A 16233-nucleotide genomic window follows, 5' to 3' on the forward strand; every position below is an offset into this window, starting at 1 on the left:
TGTTACCCCTTTCAGATCGCTCCGCTTTGTCTGAAAAAGGCTTTCCGTCCTCTGAAACTTGATGTAAGAACGTGCAGTTACCCAGACATGGTCTCTGTAGGCCTACAGGGCACTGTGCTGGGGGCTGAGGACACAACGTACCAACCAGCTCCCGCCCTGACCAAGCTCTTAGGCTGTGGAGGGAAAAACCTACACCTTAACTCCTGAAATCTGTACATTTCCCTTCCTAAAACTTAAAGAAAAATCCAAGGCATCACAAGAAAAATTCATTCACATCAATTACCATTGAGGATTGCTGTGGAAACCAGACATATTATCCCAGTGACCATGAGGACAGTCCCCAATATAATACAAAGCATGAAATTCCCAGAAAAACCATACAGTCCTCTCTGATGTGCTGTTATCTTTCCCCTAAGTGAAAAGAAAACCCAAAGGAATAGGGACACACTTCAGCTGGCCACTGGTCCCTGACTGACAGATTAACATGAGAATAGCTCAGAAACAGCCACCTTCCTTCCATCTTACAGTTTTACAAATTTCTCTCCAGTCTCATTCTGCCCTGGAAACAAACACCTCCTTAGAAGGATAGGGTGAACAATTCTGTCCAGAGACCATTAACATCAGCTGAATGAAATGACTGCTAACAAAACAAAAGATGCCTCAATGCATACATAATGACAGTCAGTGTTTTCACCTCCAAAAGCGCAAGCTTTGACGTTAACACTGAACCTTGGACACATGCATAGCTGGATAGTAATGCAGAAGGCTCCCCTAGGCAGTGACGGCCAACCCAAAGGCAGGAGAGGCGGAGCACGGGAACCAGGCTGCCACACACTGGGTGCACAGCCGGCCTGGTTCCAAAGCCACCACAGTCAAGGCGGCAGTCATCAGCAGCCCTGGGCCACGTCTGCTTTCTCATCCAAACCAGAAATTAGGACACATTGACAGTGGGCTTTTGTGCCATGACAGAGACCATCATGAAAACAGGGCCAGCACTGATGGAAACTTCCAGGCAGCGCAGTGACTTATGGAGATGACAGAAGAGGATATCTGATTTCAGGGGTCTATGGCTCCTAGAGTCACAAGATGGCCTCTTTCCAAATAAAACTCTTCAGGGGATTCTGTTGATGGCAATGTCAACAACTCACCCTCCTCACGAACCCCCAAGCCAGCCCTGGAAGCCTCATCTCCAGAAGCCCAGGGCAGGAGAGGCCTCCCTGTGTTCCCCAGGGAAACTCCAGTGAGGGTTCCGGCTCACGGAACTACTGCCATCCTCAAACATGTGGCTCTGCAGAGAAGTAGAGCTGGGGCAAAGGTTTATCAAAAAGCAGTCCAGGGAATCCTGGAGTTCCCCAAGATCCCTCCAGGTGGACCCCACCCCAAAGTCAAAACTATTTCCAAAACAATCCTAATATGTAACTTGCCTTTTCTACTTCATTCTCTCCCAGTTGCTCTATTCTCCAGAGGCCAGAAGCCATGTGACAGCACAGCAGACAGGAGAATCCAGCTGCCTCCTAGTTTCCCAGATATTAGAGAGACTTGGGAAAACGTAAATGTAAGACATTCCCACTCTTATAAAATTTTCATGAAAAGTTACTTTAAAAAACCCGTAATGAGTCCATGACTGTTAATTTTGAATGAGAAAACATTTTTTTGTAAACTTCCCAGTATTCCATTTCTAAAATGGGAAATATTGATAGATACAACCAACATGCACAAAAGCCACTTGGGGTCCACAACCCACAACGTTGAGAACCACTGGCTTAGAGGAAGGAGAGGACAGCAGGTGAAACTATGGGCTTCGCAGTGGACAGACCTGGTCCTGATTCTGGCTGTGGCTCTTACTAGCTATATGCTTCTTGGGAAGTCATCTAACACCTGAGAGCCTTGGTTATTACTTCATCTTTAAAGCAGTGATAGAACCATAAAACTCCTAGAAGAGAACATGGGCAAAATACCAATGTTTTTTAGGTTAGTCTCCCAAACAGAAATAAAAACAAAAATAAATAAATGGGATCTAATCACACTTACAAGCTTTTGCACAGCAAAGGAAACCATAAACAAAAAGAAACCTACAGAATGGGAAAAAACATTTGCAAATGATGCGATGAACGAGGGCTTAATTTCCAAAATATATGAATAGTTCATATAGCTCAATATTAAAAAAAATAAAAAAATTTAAAAATGGGCAGAAAACCTAAAGAGACCTTTCTCCAAAGAAGACATACAAATGGCCAACGGGCACATGCAAGGCTCAGCATTGCCAAGTATTAGAGACGCGAATCAGAAGTGCAGTGAGGCACCACCTCCAGCTGGTCAGAATGGCCATCGTTAAAAAGTCTACAGTTAACAACTGCCAGAGCGAGTGTGGAGAAGAGAGAACCCTCCTACACTGCTGGTGGGAATGTAAGTTAGTGGTCAATATGGAAAACAGAGGATGAGATGATTGGATGGCATCACAGAGTCAATGGACATGAATTTGAGCAAACTCCACGAGATGACGAAAGACAGGGAAGGCGAGAGTGCTGCAGTCCATGGGGTCGCAAAGAGATGAACTGAACAACTATGACCCAGCAACCCCACTCCTGGGTACGTATCTAGACAAAACTGTAATTCAAAACCATATATGCAACCCTGTGTACACCGCAGCACTGTTCACAACAGCCACGATAGGGAAGCGACCTGAATGCCCAGGGACGAGTGGGTAAAGAAGCTGGGGCACGTATATACAATGGAATCACACTCAGCCGTAGAGAGAATGAAATAATGCCATTGCAGCAACATGGATGCAACTAGAGATCATCATACTAAGTGAAATAAGTCAGAAGGAGAACGACAGATACCACATGACATCACTGGTATCTGGAATCTAAAATGTGACACAAATGAACCTCTCTATGAAACAGAATCACAGAAAGAGAGAACAGACTTGTGGCTGCCAAGGGGGAGGGAGGCAGGAGAGGGAGGGAATGGGGTCTGGGATTAGCAGATGCAAACTGGTGTATACAGAATGAATCAACATTATCCTATTATATAGCACAGGGAACTCCATTCAACATCCTGTGATAAACCACAATGGGAGAGAATATGAAAAAGTATACATATATATATATATATGTATGTATAACTGAGTCACTTCACTGCGGCACAGCAATACTGTAAGTCAGTTACACTACACTGTAAATCAATTACACTTCAATAAAAGAAAAGCACTGATGTAAGAAAAAAGCCACCTCTGTTGTCCTGAGCATGAAGGGAAAGCTGCATTAAAGCTCCCAGCAAGTGCTCAGTCAGCAGCAACTCCAGGGCTGTTCAAGCCCAGCTCCCTGACATGTCTGAGAATATGAGGGATGCAGAGATCCAAGCATCCAACTGATCAGTAGGAGATATGATACAAAAGTAACAACCCTCAAAGGAGAGGACAGTGACTCCTCAAAGTACCTGCCTCAGCCTCCTTTCCCAAGTGAAAGCCACTAGGGAAGCAGAGAGAAGGCCAGAAGCCTCCCCTCCTGGTGGATGCCGCGCCCTCACCTTTTTAGGCTGACGATCGAGGCATTCTGCCCAGCTTTGTTCAAAACTTCATTCCATTCTTCATCGTCCCCACGGATTACATATCTAAAAAAAAAAAAAGGAAGCATGAAAGCCTGTTCAAAGGAAGAAAAGACAGCTTAAAAGAAGTAAGAGGGTGGCGACGTTCTCATCCCACATGTCCTGCCATGAAAGCCAGGCTGAGATAGGCCAGCATCTGTACACCAGGGAGCAGGGGATGGGAACGTCACCGGGGCAAGCGGGGCCAGCAGGGGTCATGGGCACAGAGGGCAGCCGCCCGACGTCTCCCACCCGACGCACCAACCGCCCAAGGGAAGCCTCCTGTTGTCCCCCATCTCCCTGCTCGCCCCCACCTCCACAGCCCACAAGCCCCCGGACTGCACCCTGCCCGCCCCACCTCTGGGATCTAGCAGTCCTGGCAAGTCAAGGGTTTAATTAAGCTGCAAAGCCGAGGGCAAAGCTCAATACCCTGCTCTTGGACCTCCAGGCTGCCTCCATCTGATGTCCAACCACCATCCCTAATGACCTGGCAACAGGACTAGGGGTCAAAAAGGCTCAAAAGCCACCAAATTCTGGAGCATTATTCACAGTCTATGAGGCAGGCACCACCACTGTAGCTGAAGCTCGAAAAGGACTGTAACTTCCAGGGCACAGAAGGCTGGAGAGGAAGGGAGTTTTGCTGGAATGTTGGCAATAGAACACTTTCTTCAAATTCACATCAAAAGTCAAGTATTAAAAAGTAGTCACTCAAAGTGGGTGCTCACAGATCAGCAACCCCCTCCCCTGAGGGGCCTGGGATACAACACCATCTGCAAGTCATGACTTACAAAGTGGCAGAGCAGATGTAGGGAAAAGAAATCCTTCAAAATTATGCAAATAGTGAATGGGGAGGTTTTTAGCTGTTAGTGCTTCTAAGAACAATCCCATGAAACACAGCTTCCGGGGCACCCAGGATGTGAATCAGAGGAAACGAGCAGGGTCTCTGTGCTTCCCGAAAGCAGCCGAGGGGCCTTACTGAGAGAGGTCCATGTCCTTCAGCTTCCCCACTTCTTTCCTATGTTTCTCTTGAAACTCCTTGGCCGCTTCGTCCTGTGGTCAGAATCGGGCAGGGTACAAATGAGATAGAGCTGAGGGGGAAGAACACCGTCATGACCACCAGCAGACCTCTCCTTCACCACACTCACCACCTCCCACACCTACAGAGGAAGCTCTTATTAAAGTGTATGCGAACATAAAATATGCCTTCTGAAAAATCTAAAAGGACAAGCAAGTATTGTAACAGCAGCTGCCTGACTGCCGGCTCTCACACACACTCAATGGGAGGCCCCGTCCAGGGCCGGGAGCACACGCAAAGGCAGGGAAACGAGGGGAGTGCGCCCCTCACACCCCTAGGACCCCAGCGCCCCTGAGCTGGGCCAGTGCCGAGGGCTTTTCCTCCAGGGCAGAGGGGACGTTTGGTGTTTGTACCAGGTCGTCGCTCAACGTCTTCATTGTGGGTTCCATAAGCACATCCTTCACTGCCACCATCTGCTCCTCGATGGCTTTCTCCTGCACTTCATTAAACAGCTACAAAAGACCAAGGTCGAGAAGCAGAAGATGAAGGAGCAGCCGAGACCCAACCGCTCATTACTAAATCATTTAGCGCACACTCCGCGTGGTTTAGGAGGCCACGCACTCATGGTGGGAGCAGGCAAACACTGGAGACAAGTCACACTCCAATCAGGGGTGCCTCTGGGAGAGAATGTTACAGCTGAAGCCCCCCATTTCTGTGTGTGTGTGAGAGAGAGAGAGAGAAATCTGAGGCAATCAGAACCAAATGTTAACATTTCTGCATCTTTGGGTAGAAAATAGGCCAAAATCCTGCCCTCGGCTGAGGTTACCTTCACAACCTTGCGGATGATCCGGTTGAAGAGTCCCATCAGTTGGCCTGAGGGCAGCTCGATCTCCTTTTCCAGCTGGTCCACAGACTTGTGCTGCAGGCCGATCCCCAAGAGAAGAGCCTGGGGGACAGGAAATCTGTTGGAGTGCTGCCAGGACAGGCTTTTATCCATTAAAATGGCACCGAGAACCAGAATTACTCTCCCTTGGTCAAAACATCGACTGGCACTACCGGGAGATCTTCCCGCTCATCCACCAGGAAGCACGCCTTCCTCCTGAAATCCAGACTAACTTCTTACCCCAGCAAACAGCCGTTTCACAGCTGTGTTACAGTACAGAGTGCTCTTGGACCTCTGATAAGCAGAATCGAGGCACATGGTGGGGTGGAAGAAAATGGGTTCAGACAGCAGCTCTTCTACTAACTGTTTTGCTGGGCTCATGGCTCGACTGGAGAGCCCAAGGGTCCCCAACCTGCAAAAGGGGACCTCTACCCCCTCATCAGAACCATGAAGAAGTAAATGCTATCAGAACCACGAAGAACTAAATCCTCAAAGTTATGTCATAGCAGCCTACCAACTCCCAGCATATAAACTGCTCCACAAAACCAGCACATGAGCAGCAGGTAACCTACCGACTGGGCCGCGGACAGGGCCAGGTCCCCCAGCTGGTTCAGGAAATACAGCCGGGAGATGGCCGGGATCATGTCCATGATGAGGTGATAGTCGACCATGTTCCGTGAATACATCTCCAGCCTCTTCAGGTCGTAGGGGAGGAAGAGTGCTTCCAGCTCCTCCCGGCGTAGGGCTGGACATGTGACAGATCCAGACAGGTCAGGTCAGCCCGACACCCTTGCCAGAATTCCCACACGGCACGCACAAGGGTCCCCGGGTGGCACCCAGCAGCTGTTCTTCCACCAGCCTTCAGCCAGAGCAGGGGAGGACCACCTGAAAGTGCCTGCCCACCCATTCAACACCCCGCCTCGGGCAGCCCCGACCTCCTCATGCAGAGGGGAGGCAGCTCGGGCCGTGTGATGGGGGCAGGTGGTGTGTGACCCTCCTGTTGGCGTGGGACTCTGAGCATCAGTGCCCTGGGGTCAGAGGACCCAGTATTTTCCCCACTTTGCCACTTCTCCTCAGGACCCAGCTTCACAGGCAGCACACATGCTCACCCCCCAGCTCCAGAAATAGATTTTTCCACCCAAATATAATTGATCCCCAAAGAGACACACATTCACATAACAACCAACAGGGGGAAAAAACCCCCACAGCTGTTAGCACTAATGATCCCTTACACCTTTTTTATATTTTAAGTATTCAAACAGAATCTGTGTGCCCAAAGCACTTCTATGTGTTGGCTACAGAAGGTTGGCAGCAGATTCTTATTCCAATTTCATGACTGAGGAAATAGAGCCTCAGAATTGAGCTAGTTGCCCTAGCTCATGGGATTTAGAACAGATTCCAGAACTGACTAGCTGCAGGCCTTACATATGTCTCTGAAGCCAAGTCACACACGCCTCTAGTCCTGTCGTGAGGATGACAGGCACAGCACGTGACGGACGCCCTGGGATGGGGCAGGGACTGCTGAGCGGAGGTGGAGGCGGGGGATACAGGCCTGCAGCCGGTCCCTCCATGTCTAGTCTAGCCCGCCTCCTGGACCACACGCCAGCCTTCCATACGTTCTGCACCACCAAGCCCCGCCAGCCCTCCGGTCCGCCACCCAGCCAGCTCACCCGGCTGCACGGGTTTCCCGATGTTTCTGTTCTGAAGGATGTTCAGAGCCAGGGGAGGAGAGAAGGTGCTGAACTGGTAAGACAGCAGGGCTAGGAACCGCCTTCGGAAATCTGCGGGTCCAACTAGATAGAGTCAGAGGTCTGCAGGGCCCGGGGCCCGTCACCTGGCTGCCCCCCACGTTCACTCCCCCACTCACCTTTCCAAAAGGCGGAGAGCCAGGCGCCCTGGTCGGCCTCCTCCTCGTCCACCAGCGTCTTCAGCATGATGCACGAGTGCTCTCCGGTCAGGTCATTCTGGGGAACACAGACCCCTGACTGGCACCAAGGCCCCTTTTATGAAGTCCCTGTCAACGCTCACGGGTAAGCATGCTCTACGGACCCTCGCTTCCTCCCCAGAGAGAGGGGCGGCCTCGCCCTCATTCTTGCAGGGCCCACTGCCTACACGACAGCTTCCAGAAGCTACTCCGTCCTGGTGGCCCCCGCGATGGAGCAAAGCTGCTCGAACCTTCAGAGCACGCCTTCTGCTGTGAGCCCCTGGCTCACACCAGGTCTGACTATGAGCCGAGAGGCATTACAGCTTCAACACCACATGACCCAATCAACATGTTTTGGGCGCTCACAGCAAAGACTCCATGACCAGAAAATAGCATGGTGGGGGTTCTCATGTTGGCGACAGGTTCACAAGGGCAGGCTCCTTTAGGTTCTAAGACAGTAACCACAGGTTTTAAAATTTACTAGATGACAACCACACAGCCCAACACCATAAAAGTATCTAACGGATTTCAACTGAAGGGTGTTCGAGTAACAAAATGCCACCACCAAGTCACAAGTACGCGGTGCACGGTACCAGCACCCAGGGACACACGCAGCCTGTGCTGAACTCACTGGCTCCAGCATGCTCTCTGCAGTCGACGGCCAAGGCCACACCCCGGACTCGACCAGCCTCGCTGATGAGGACCAGCCCCTCCACGGCTGCTCCGGCCCCGTGGAAGCAGCCACACACCCACTGGTCCTCACCAGTCCAGCTTTGAACTCTCAAATGGGCATCTCCCTTGGATATTGACCCTGAGTTCTCTAAAACCACACCTCCGACACTCCCTCTGAGCTGCTGGCATCCCCTCTCCGGCGAAACAGAGCGCTCAGGAGAATGTCACCCTCCTGGCACGACCTCCAGTCACCACCCAACGCCCTCTGCGCCCACACTCTTCGCTGCCCTCCAGTTGTGGGGGATGTGCTGGCCATCTCTGCTGCCCTCCGGCCTCTTCTGGGCCTGCAGTCCTGTCATCAGCCCCCCTCACCTGTGTCTGCACGAGCTCTGCAGGACCACAGCCTTCAGCCGACGAGCATGTTCTGGAGTCTCCCGGCTGACCCAGCTCAATCTCCCACCCCAACTCCAATCTCCCTGCAGGGACCTATTCCTCTGGCCCCTCTGCCTCATGTGGGAACCACCTATTCGGTCTATGTCCTCACCTCCCTCTCTCTCCTGTCAGGGTGACCCCTCCACAGAAGCCACCTTCACTCCAATCACCAGTGCCAGTCCATAAGTCAACTGTCCTCAACTTATTCACTCTCTCGAGGGCAATGACTCCCCTTCTTTAAACCACAGACCCTGCCCTTCTCCTACAGATCACAGCTATTCCTCCTCAGCCCCCCACCTTGCTGTATTTTCCGACTCATTCCTCTAAATTCTGGAACATCCAAGGACTCACCTTTATTCCCAGCCCCTACTTTCAACAGCTTTAAAAACTTATTCACTGGACAAAAGTATTTCCTGAACACATGCTATACACAGCAGACGCTATTAAGTGCTAGGGTTACAGCTGTGAAGAAGACAGACAGTGACCCCCTCCAAGATCCTTTACCCCAGGAATACATTCTATTAAGAGAAAGCTGATGACTCTTAAATCTATCTCCAGGCCCAGCCTCTTCTTCAAATTCCAGATTCCTGTGGTCAACTGCCTATTCCCTACTTCCACTTGGAGGTCTTATTAGACCCCAAAACAGTTCCCACTTCCACCTCCAAACCTGGTCCTCCCCACTGAGTCTTATCCTCAGCGAACAGCACCTCTAACACCCAGTCTCTCAAGCCAAAAATCAAAGAACTACCGTCAAGACTTCTGTTCAATCATCCTCCACATCTCCACCCTTCAACTCAGTTCACCTTCCAAACAGCCCTGGCATCCGGCCCCTTCTCTCCCCTCACTACGTCCCCCTGAGCCACGCCACCCCTTCTCATCCGCTTATCTCCACGCCTCGACTGTGGTCCACTGCCCACATGGCAGCCCCAGAACCTCCCCGCTAACCCCTCCCTCCACTGGAGCAGGGAGCTGCCCTACCACGAACCAGCACGCTTTCAAGGGTCCTCCAGCCACACCAACCTTCTGTCTCCTTCAAATCACCAACGTCCTTTCCACCTCAGGTCCTCACATTTGCTGTGCCCTCTGCTTGGAAACGCTCTTTTCTGCGGGCAGGACTGTCACATGGCCGGTCCACTCTGACCGTTCAGGCTGCAGTTTGAAACGTCACCCCCAGAAGCCTGACCACTCATCACACCATCACTATCTGAGCATTTCTTGTTTGCTCACTTTTTGCTGCCTATTTCTACTCATTAGAAAACAAGCTGTCCTTATCTTACTCACTGCCTGATTCACTGCAGGTGCTGAATATTTCTTCTAATGCCCTGACTCACTAGCTCTCTCACCTTCCACTCTATTCTCTACAGCTCTGCTGACCACACAAGCACATTCCTCCTTCAGATACCAACTTACCGCAAGCATTGCTAAAGCCACTTTCCTTCCTATTTTTTAAAAAGTAAAAATTCGAGAAGGCCCCCAGTGACAGGATTCCAGAACCAGGGAAACAAGTCCAAGTGCACCTCTGCCATCTCAATCAAGCACAAAGCTGCTAGACTGCCTGGGGGCCGGTGGGGCCGGGGGATGAGTGTGACCACGTGGCATCTCAGTGAGGCCGGCTGCCCTGGGAGCCATCAGAGCAAACCTCCCGGCGGCACAGGGACGCCTGCTCAGAGTGGAGCCGGCTCTGCAAGGACACACCCATCACCAGGCCCTCCTCTGCCACACGCCTCACTCACCGGGGTCTGTCGCAGATAAACAGGAACAAAGCCAGCTCGTTTCCAGAACCTGCAAAGACATGGAGAGCAGGTCCCCATGTGAGCCTTCTGGGAGCGGCTGACATACCAGGCTGGGAAGGGCCACGGGGAGTCTCAGATGGCTGTCGCCCCCAGACAGACAGACACGGCCCACAGAACGCGAGGTCTCGGGACACCAGGGCCCAGCGGACCCTTACTTGAGGAGCCTGGGAGTCAAGCCGTAGGATACTCCCAGGTAGTCCAGGCGTTCAGCAGGCCTCTCATTCAGCTTGAGAAGTAAGGGAGGCAGGTCCTTCCGGGGAGTGATGACTTCTTCCAGCAAGCTGACGGCCTGGAGGATGCCAGGGGAGGGCATGTCCACCCAGCAGAGGAACAGGAAGGTTAGCAACATTCCCAAGCACTCCAGCCACGCCAGGCTCTGGACGAACACACCAAAAACTAGGGCAAGTTTCTAGGTTTGTTCCCATGGTTTTTAAAATGTAAACACACCGCTAAGCCCAGTGATCATTCCCAAGAATCCCAAACCCCTAGACGAGCCTGGAATCACACGGCTCGGAACCCAGAATTCAGGAAATAGCCACATGTTTAGAAACACTGAACACATGTACAAAGAGACAGAGGCAGCAGGGTTCTAAAGATGAGCTGAAGATGCAGGTCTGCCACTGGATGGCTCCAGTGTCTTGGGAAGTGACAAACCTCTGAGCCTGACCTTAAACATAAGCCCTCCCCACCTCCTGAATAGGCACATTTGTGAAAAAAAATCAAATGAACCCATGTGAAAAGTCGCCCTGGTTCCTAGTGTTATATCCAGAAAGACAGAGCCTTCCTGGGTCCGGGTTCAGTACTGAAGGGAGGAGACTGCAGAGCTGGGGCTTGAAGCTCAAAGGGACATCAGCATCACCTGGGAGCTCGTTAAGACCCAGATTACTGGGTCCTACCCCAGAGCCTCGATTCAGGGACTGACAGACTTAACACGTCTCCAGGTGAGGCTGATGATGCCGATCTGAAGGCCTCAGTTTAAGTGTTAGCTGGAGAGAGAGAAGCGTCTCCAAAACCAGAGAGGAGCTCAGCTGCCCAGAGTAGCCCAGGCCACAAGACCGCTCTTGAGGATGATCCCAAAGACCCAGAGAGAAACCTGGTCTCCTCCAGGAACCGGGAGCCCGGCCGGAAGACGATTACCTCACTGCTGACGGTGTGAATCTCCCGAGACGTCTCCAGGACTTTCTCCTCAAGACAAGGGAAGCTGCCCTCATAGTACATCTGCAGCAGCTGCAGGGCCCGGCTGCCGTAGCCCATCTGTGAGCACACGAGGGAAACGGGCGCGGGGAGCAGAGATGTCCCCAGCGTCTAAGCACTTCTGCACCCCTGTACCACTTCTAGAAAGCCTCACTCTGGGTCACACTGCCTTTGGCAAACAGAACCAATCAAACCCCCCAACAAGGTCAAAGCCGAGACGCTCAAGTCCTCATGTAGCAAGACCCTCGCTCTTGCACCATCTAGCCCACCCATCTGCCACCCGAGTGGTAGGCTGGCCGGCCACGCTTTCTGATCCACGGCTCAGCCAGCGCCAAACTGATGACTCTCCAGCTAACTCCTGAGTGGAGACTTCCAAGACAGGTAGTCATGACAGTAAGTAGATCTGGTTCACCAGCCCTCTGTCCTCACAAAGGGAAGGGCAACTGTATACAACCACCCTGCCTTCCCACCCAGCCCCGGATCAAATTGCCCACAGCACCTGGGTCTGCTACTCCTTGACCAGCTTCCTATTTAAACAACCAAGTACACCTGGCCTAATGAGTGACCAGCAACATGCCTGCAACTAACAACAGCATGCCAGGTTTGAAGGCACGAGGACACATTACCCCTTGATAATCCGGGTGAACAGCAATGCGAACCACCCTTCCACCTGAGAGACTGCCGAAGTCTGGGTCTTGGAACTGTGAGGGAGGCACAAGCCAGTAACTCAACAACAGAAGACAGCCTCCAACATCGCCAGCTTACCCCCGAGACACCAGGGAAACCACTTCACCTGTTCTGACACTGTCCATGGAATCAGGTCACCTGAAGCCTTCTTGCCCCGAGACAGGCTGTTTAAGATGGACTGGCGAGAAATCTCCCCCTCGAGGCACACCTGCGGGGAAAGCAGAATGGTGCAGAGAGGCGGGCTCCAGGGAGACCGCCCACCCATAGAACCTCACCAGAGCTCTGCCCTTGCTCTGACCAGGCCGCCTGTTTCCACTCCTGCTCACACTTAACCCTGTAACCAACTCATCTGTTTCCAACGGAAGTTTCATTACTATGTCCCGTGGGCATCCTGACACCGTCACCTAAGGAGGCAGAATACTGACAGCCTCCTGGCCCAAAAAGCAAAACCAGACTAGCTGAGGGTCTCCACACACGGTGCACACGTGAGCTCATCGATTAAGACTCCGGGAAGGTCACATGGCTCTGTTCAGAACTGTGCAAATTCACAATGACTCATGTGTAAACACAGTTAAACACGGTATGTGCATGTAATGAAATACAATGTAACCCTGGCAAATTACGAATATTTGACATGTTGAAAAAAAAGATTGCCAAATACTATGATCCCATGTTTGTGGATAAGAAAAACGATAAAGAAATGCATACATGCCATGCACTAAAAACATGTTTCCAATCTGCCTTTTAATTTTACAAGTACCATGGATTGCTTTTGAAATAAAGAAGAAAACAAAGTTCTGTTTCAGGAGCTGTAAGTCAAAATATGCAAAGCCAATTCTGCCTTTCAGCCATCCGTGAGCAGCGAGGCTTTGGGTGTGTGTCAGGGTGGTGGTTTCTTCTGCACCCTCAGTGCCTACCTGGATACACCCAGTCACTTGGCTCCAGCCCAAGAATCAGCAGCTTGGGCTCTGCACTCCCGTTACTGAGCCACTAATCCTTGACTGCCTAAGCGGTTCCCAAATCGACGCCACAAGGACACCTCAGCTTCTGTACCTGGATGACAGCAAGCACTTCTGGAAGGGCATTCTGGGTGGGGGGCACAGGAGGCAGGAGGCAGAAGAGATGGTGAGCAGGGGCATCAGAAAGCATCTGGAGGTCGTTGGGAGAGTTCTGTGGAGCACAAACACGGTCAGTGAGGACCACTCCTCATCCCGTCCTTCCTCCAGCGGCTACTCCAGAATCATGACCGGACAACTGCCTTCCCCGAAGCCAAGTGAAGTGCTGAAACCCAGGAAAGCTCATGCCAGCACCTCGGCTGGCCAGCCTGACACTCTCCATAAGGACTTCAGTGGGACAAGCCTCCTATGTTCGCTGTCACCTCACCACGAGCGCTGAGGCTGCAGAGCAGGGGCGGAGAACTGCTTAGTTAGCACTAGGTACCTCACAGCTGGGAAGTGACGTTCCCCCTGATAAGAGGCTGCTATTTTAGGAAAACCTCTCAGGGCTTCTAATACCAACCCTTCAGCCTTCTATTAAAGGCTATTATTCATAAAAATGCTACCTAGACACATACAAAGTGTCCTTTCCAATGTTCTTTTTAGTTTTTAAGACTTCCAAACATTTTAAATTCTAATTCACTAATCCCTAAAAATAGCCAGGGGTGTAAGTCTCCTCTCAGGTCACAGAGCACCCCCCTGATTACAACTGCTATGTCATCTCAGCCCATCCATTCAGCCAACTGGCAAGAAATATAAGTACCCCTCTTAAAATGGGCAAAACTTACCACCCTCTCCAGGTACCACACATGGAGCTACATGCAGAACTCCCACGCTCCATATACAAAGCTGGAGCCCAAGACAAGCCTGAACAACAATGGGAAATGCAACCCTGAAGTAGGACCCCTGGCCCCTGCCAACCTCGGGACATTCTAGTTCCAGTGGAATGGTCACCTGAGCCACTGGGTAACAAAAGATGCAAAAAGTCAAGTAAAAAGGCACTGCCAAGAGCCGGAATTCACTGCTGAAGTTCACTTGAGGGCTGTTTTCAGTTACCTTGTAATGAGAAGCCACGTAGAGAGCCATAAGCCGTTGGAGGAAAACCTCGGAGGCCTTGTGGTAGCAAAAGAGGGTATCTCTATTAACATAGTAGCTGGATTTGAGGTTAAGCAACCAAAACATATCAAAGAGAGCCCTGAACAAGACATGCTAGCTACTTCCAAGGACAACCTGGATACGTGGGTTCCCTCAGCCTGGGAAGAGGAGGCCCTGTTTCTAAGCAGAAACATATTAGGGAAGGAAGAGAAGGAAAATCGAGAACATTCCACCTTCTCCTCTTCCCAGAGCAGCAGCCCATGAAGCAAAGGGCCAGAACCATAGGTTTAACTCTCCCATCATCCCCTCTCCCTTTCACAGAATGAATGGAACCCAGGAGGATACAGCTCACAGGCTTCAGGCAAGGGGCAGCCGGAGACAATCCGGGTGATGTTGAGGCAATCCAGGCACAGCAGGTCGTTCAGCCACTTCTCCACGGCGTCCCCAGGGGCGTATCGGATCGACTCCTGCAGGGATACCTCATGCAGGGTTCGCACTGTTCAGAACACACACAAGACTAAATACGTTTTGTCCAGGAGATCAAGGCAAATGTTCTACTTGATCTCTGTCACGTGGTAGCCACATAAATATGGCTTAAGAATTTAAACTGAGTGGTTTTAAATTGTTCCGGTGGATGTTCAACTTGCCTGGACACCAACCCCAAAGGTCTCACTACGTCAATGCAACCAATGCCCCGAGATGTGATAAACAGGAAACCAGTCACCAGAAGGCCCAGGTCAGCCTGAGGTCTGCTCACTGGTTTGCTGTTCCTCAGAAAAAAAGGGCCTTCATCTCTTGGAGACTCAGCCTCTCTGCCTGATGGTCAGGAGGTCTGCTATCACCCATAATGTCACGTGGGGAAGGATCCAGTAAGAGTGTGAAGTGACTTGCTGTGCACTGCAGGCCCACCCAGAGCCCTGGGGGTACCTGATGCCAGCCTGGCCGTCGCCGTGGTCTTGTTCTCAGCAGTGGTGCTGACCTGGCTCTGGGCACTCTGTTGACGGAGCTGCTGAATTAGCTTGAGGGACAGGGACCGGCCAGTGCCCTCGTAGCTAGGAGAAAAAGCAACGGCAGTTAGGCTCAAGGTGCCAAATCACCTCCCCAGGAGGGGACAGGGAACTACTTTCCTCATCCTAATGAAACCCCTGGCTCCTGCTTGCTGAGAACAGCCCTTCACCTCTGAACTTCCAGCAGGGCATGTGCACGCCCAAAGGAAGCTGGGCTGCATGGTGGCTCAACTCTGAGCCATCCAGGCCTGGGCTCAAGTCCTGGCATGTCTGTTTAGTACCTCTGGGCCAGAACTCAACCTCTTTTAGCCTCCTCCTCAAAAGGGGATTAGTGTATACAGTTCACAAGGCTGTACTACGAACTAAAAAACAAACTCCAAAAAGATGACATGAACAAAGCCTTTAGTATAATGGAAATGGAACAAAGATGAACAGTCGATTAATGAAAGCTGCTATAAGAAGGTGCATGCTTGAAAAATGAACAGAGAGCATTTCCAGTTTGGAAAAATCAAGATTAAACAAATCCACCATCTAAGTAATTTTTTTCATGACTACTGTCCCTTGAAAGAGGACATAAACTAGAAAATTTTTGTAATTTTCAATTAGAAAAATGAAGAGAGGACCTGAACAGATACTTCTCCAAAGAAGATACACTATGGCCAAAAAGCACGTGATAGGATGCCCCACATCAGTCAACTAAAAGGGACATGCAAATGAAGATCACATGAGACATCATTTCATGCTCACTAGGATGGCTATAGTCAAAAAGGACGTATAAATGCTAGCAAAGATATGGAACCCTTACACACTACTGGTGGGAATGTAAAATGGTATTGTTGCTTTGGAAAACAATCTGGCAGTTCTTCAGTTAGAAAGTTACCATTTGACCCACTAGTTTCACTTCTAGGTATACCCTCAAGAGAGCAGAAAAGGTGTCTACACAAAAAC

The 16233-nt window shown here is 50.9% G+C and overlaps 1 protein-coding gene across 1 annotated transcript in view; it reads right to left on the reverse strand.

Annotated features, from left to right (window-relative positions):
- The window catches only part of NAT10 (N-acetyltransferase 10), a 42275-nt gene that overhangs the window by 3018 nt on the left and 23024 nt on the right, over nt 1–16233 (reverse strand). The window contains exons 13-28 of the mRNA XM_065944781.1: nt 15206–15330; nt 14624–14774; nt 14240–14336; nt 13242–13358; nt 12295–12396; nt 12128–12202; nt 11445–11561; nt 10463–10596; nt 10248–10296; nt 7354–7450; nt 7157–7267; nt 6059–6231; nt 5430–5549; nt 5017–5115; nt 4565–4638; nt 3532–3615 (exon numbers count right to left, since the gene is read on the reverse strand). Of these exons, the coding sequence (XP_065800853.1) occupies nt 3532–3615; nt 4565–4638; nt 5017–5115; nt 5430–5549; nt 6059–6231; nt 7157–7267; nt 7354–7450; nt 10248–10296; nt 10463–10596; nt 11445–11561; nt 12128–12202; nt 12295–12396; nt 13242–13358; nt 14240–14336; nt 14624–14774; nt 15206–15330 (1725 nt within the window). The remainder of the gene's footprint in view (nt 1–3531; nt 3616–4564; nt 4639–5016; nt 5116–5429; nt 5550–6058; nt 6232–7156; nt 7268–7353; nt 7451–10247; nt 10297–10462; nt 10597–11444; nt 11562–12127; nt 12203–12294; nt 12397–13241; nt 13359–14239; nt 14337–14623; nt 14775–15205; nt 15331–16233) is intronic.

Source organism: Muntiacus reevesi, chromosome 9, assembly GCF_963930625.1.
Source record: "Muntiacus reevesi chromosome 9, mMunRee1.1, whole genome shotgun sequence".
Classification (NCBI taxonomy): Eukaryota; Metazoa; Chordata; class Mammalia; order Artiodactyla; family Cervidae; genus Muntiacus; species Muntiacus reevesi.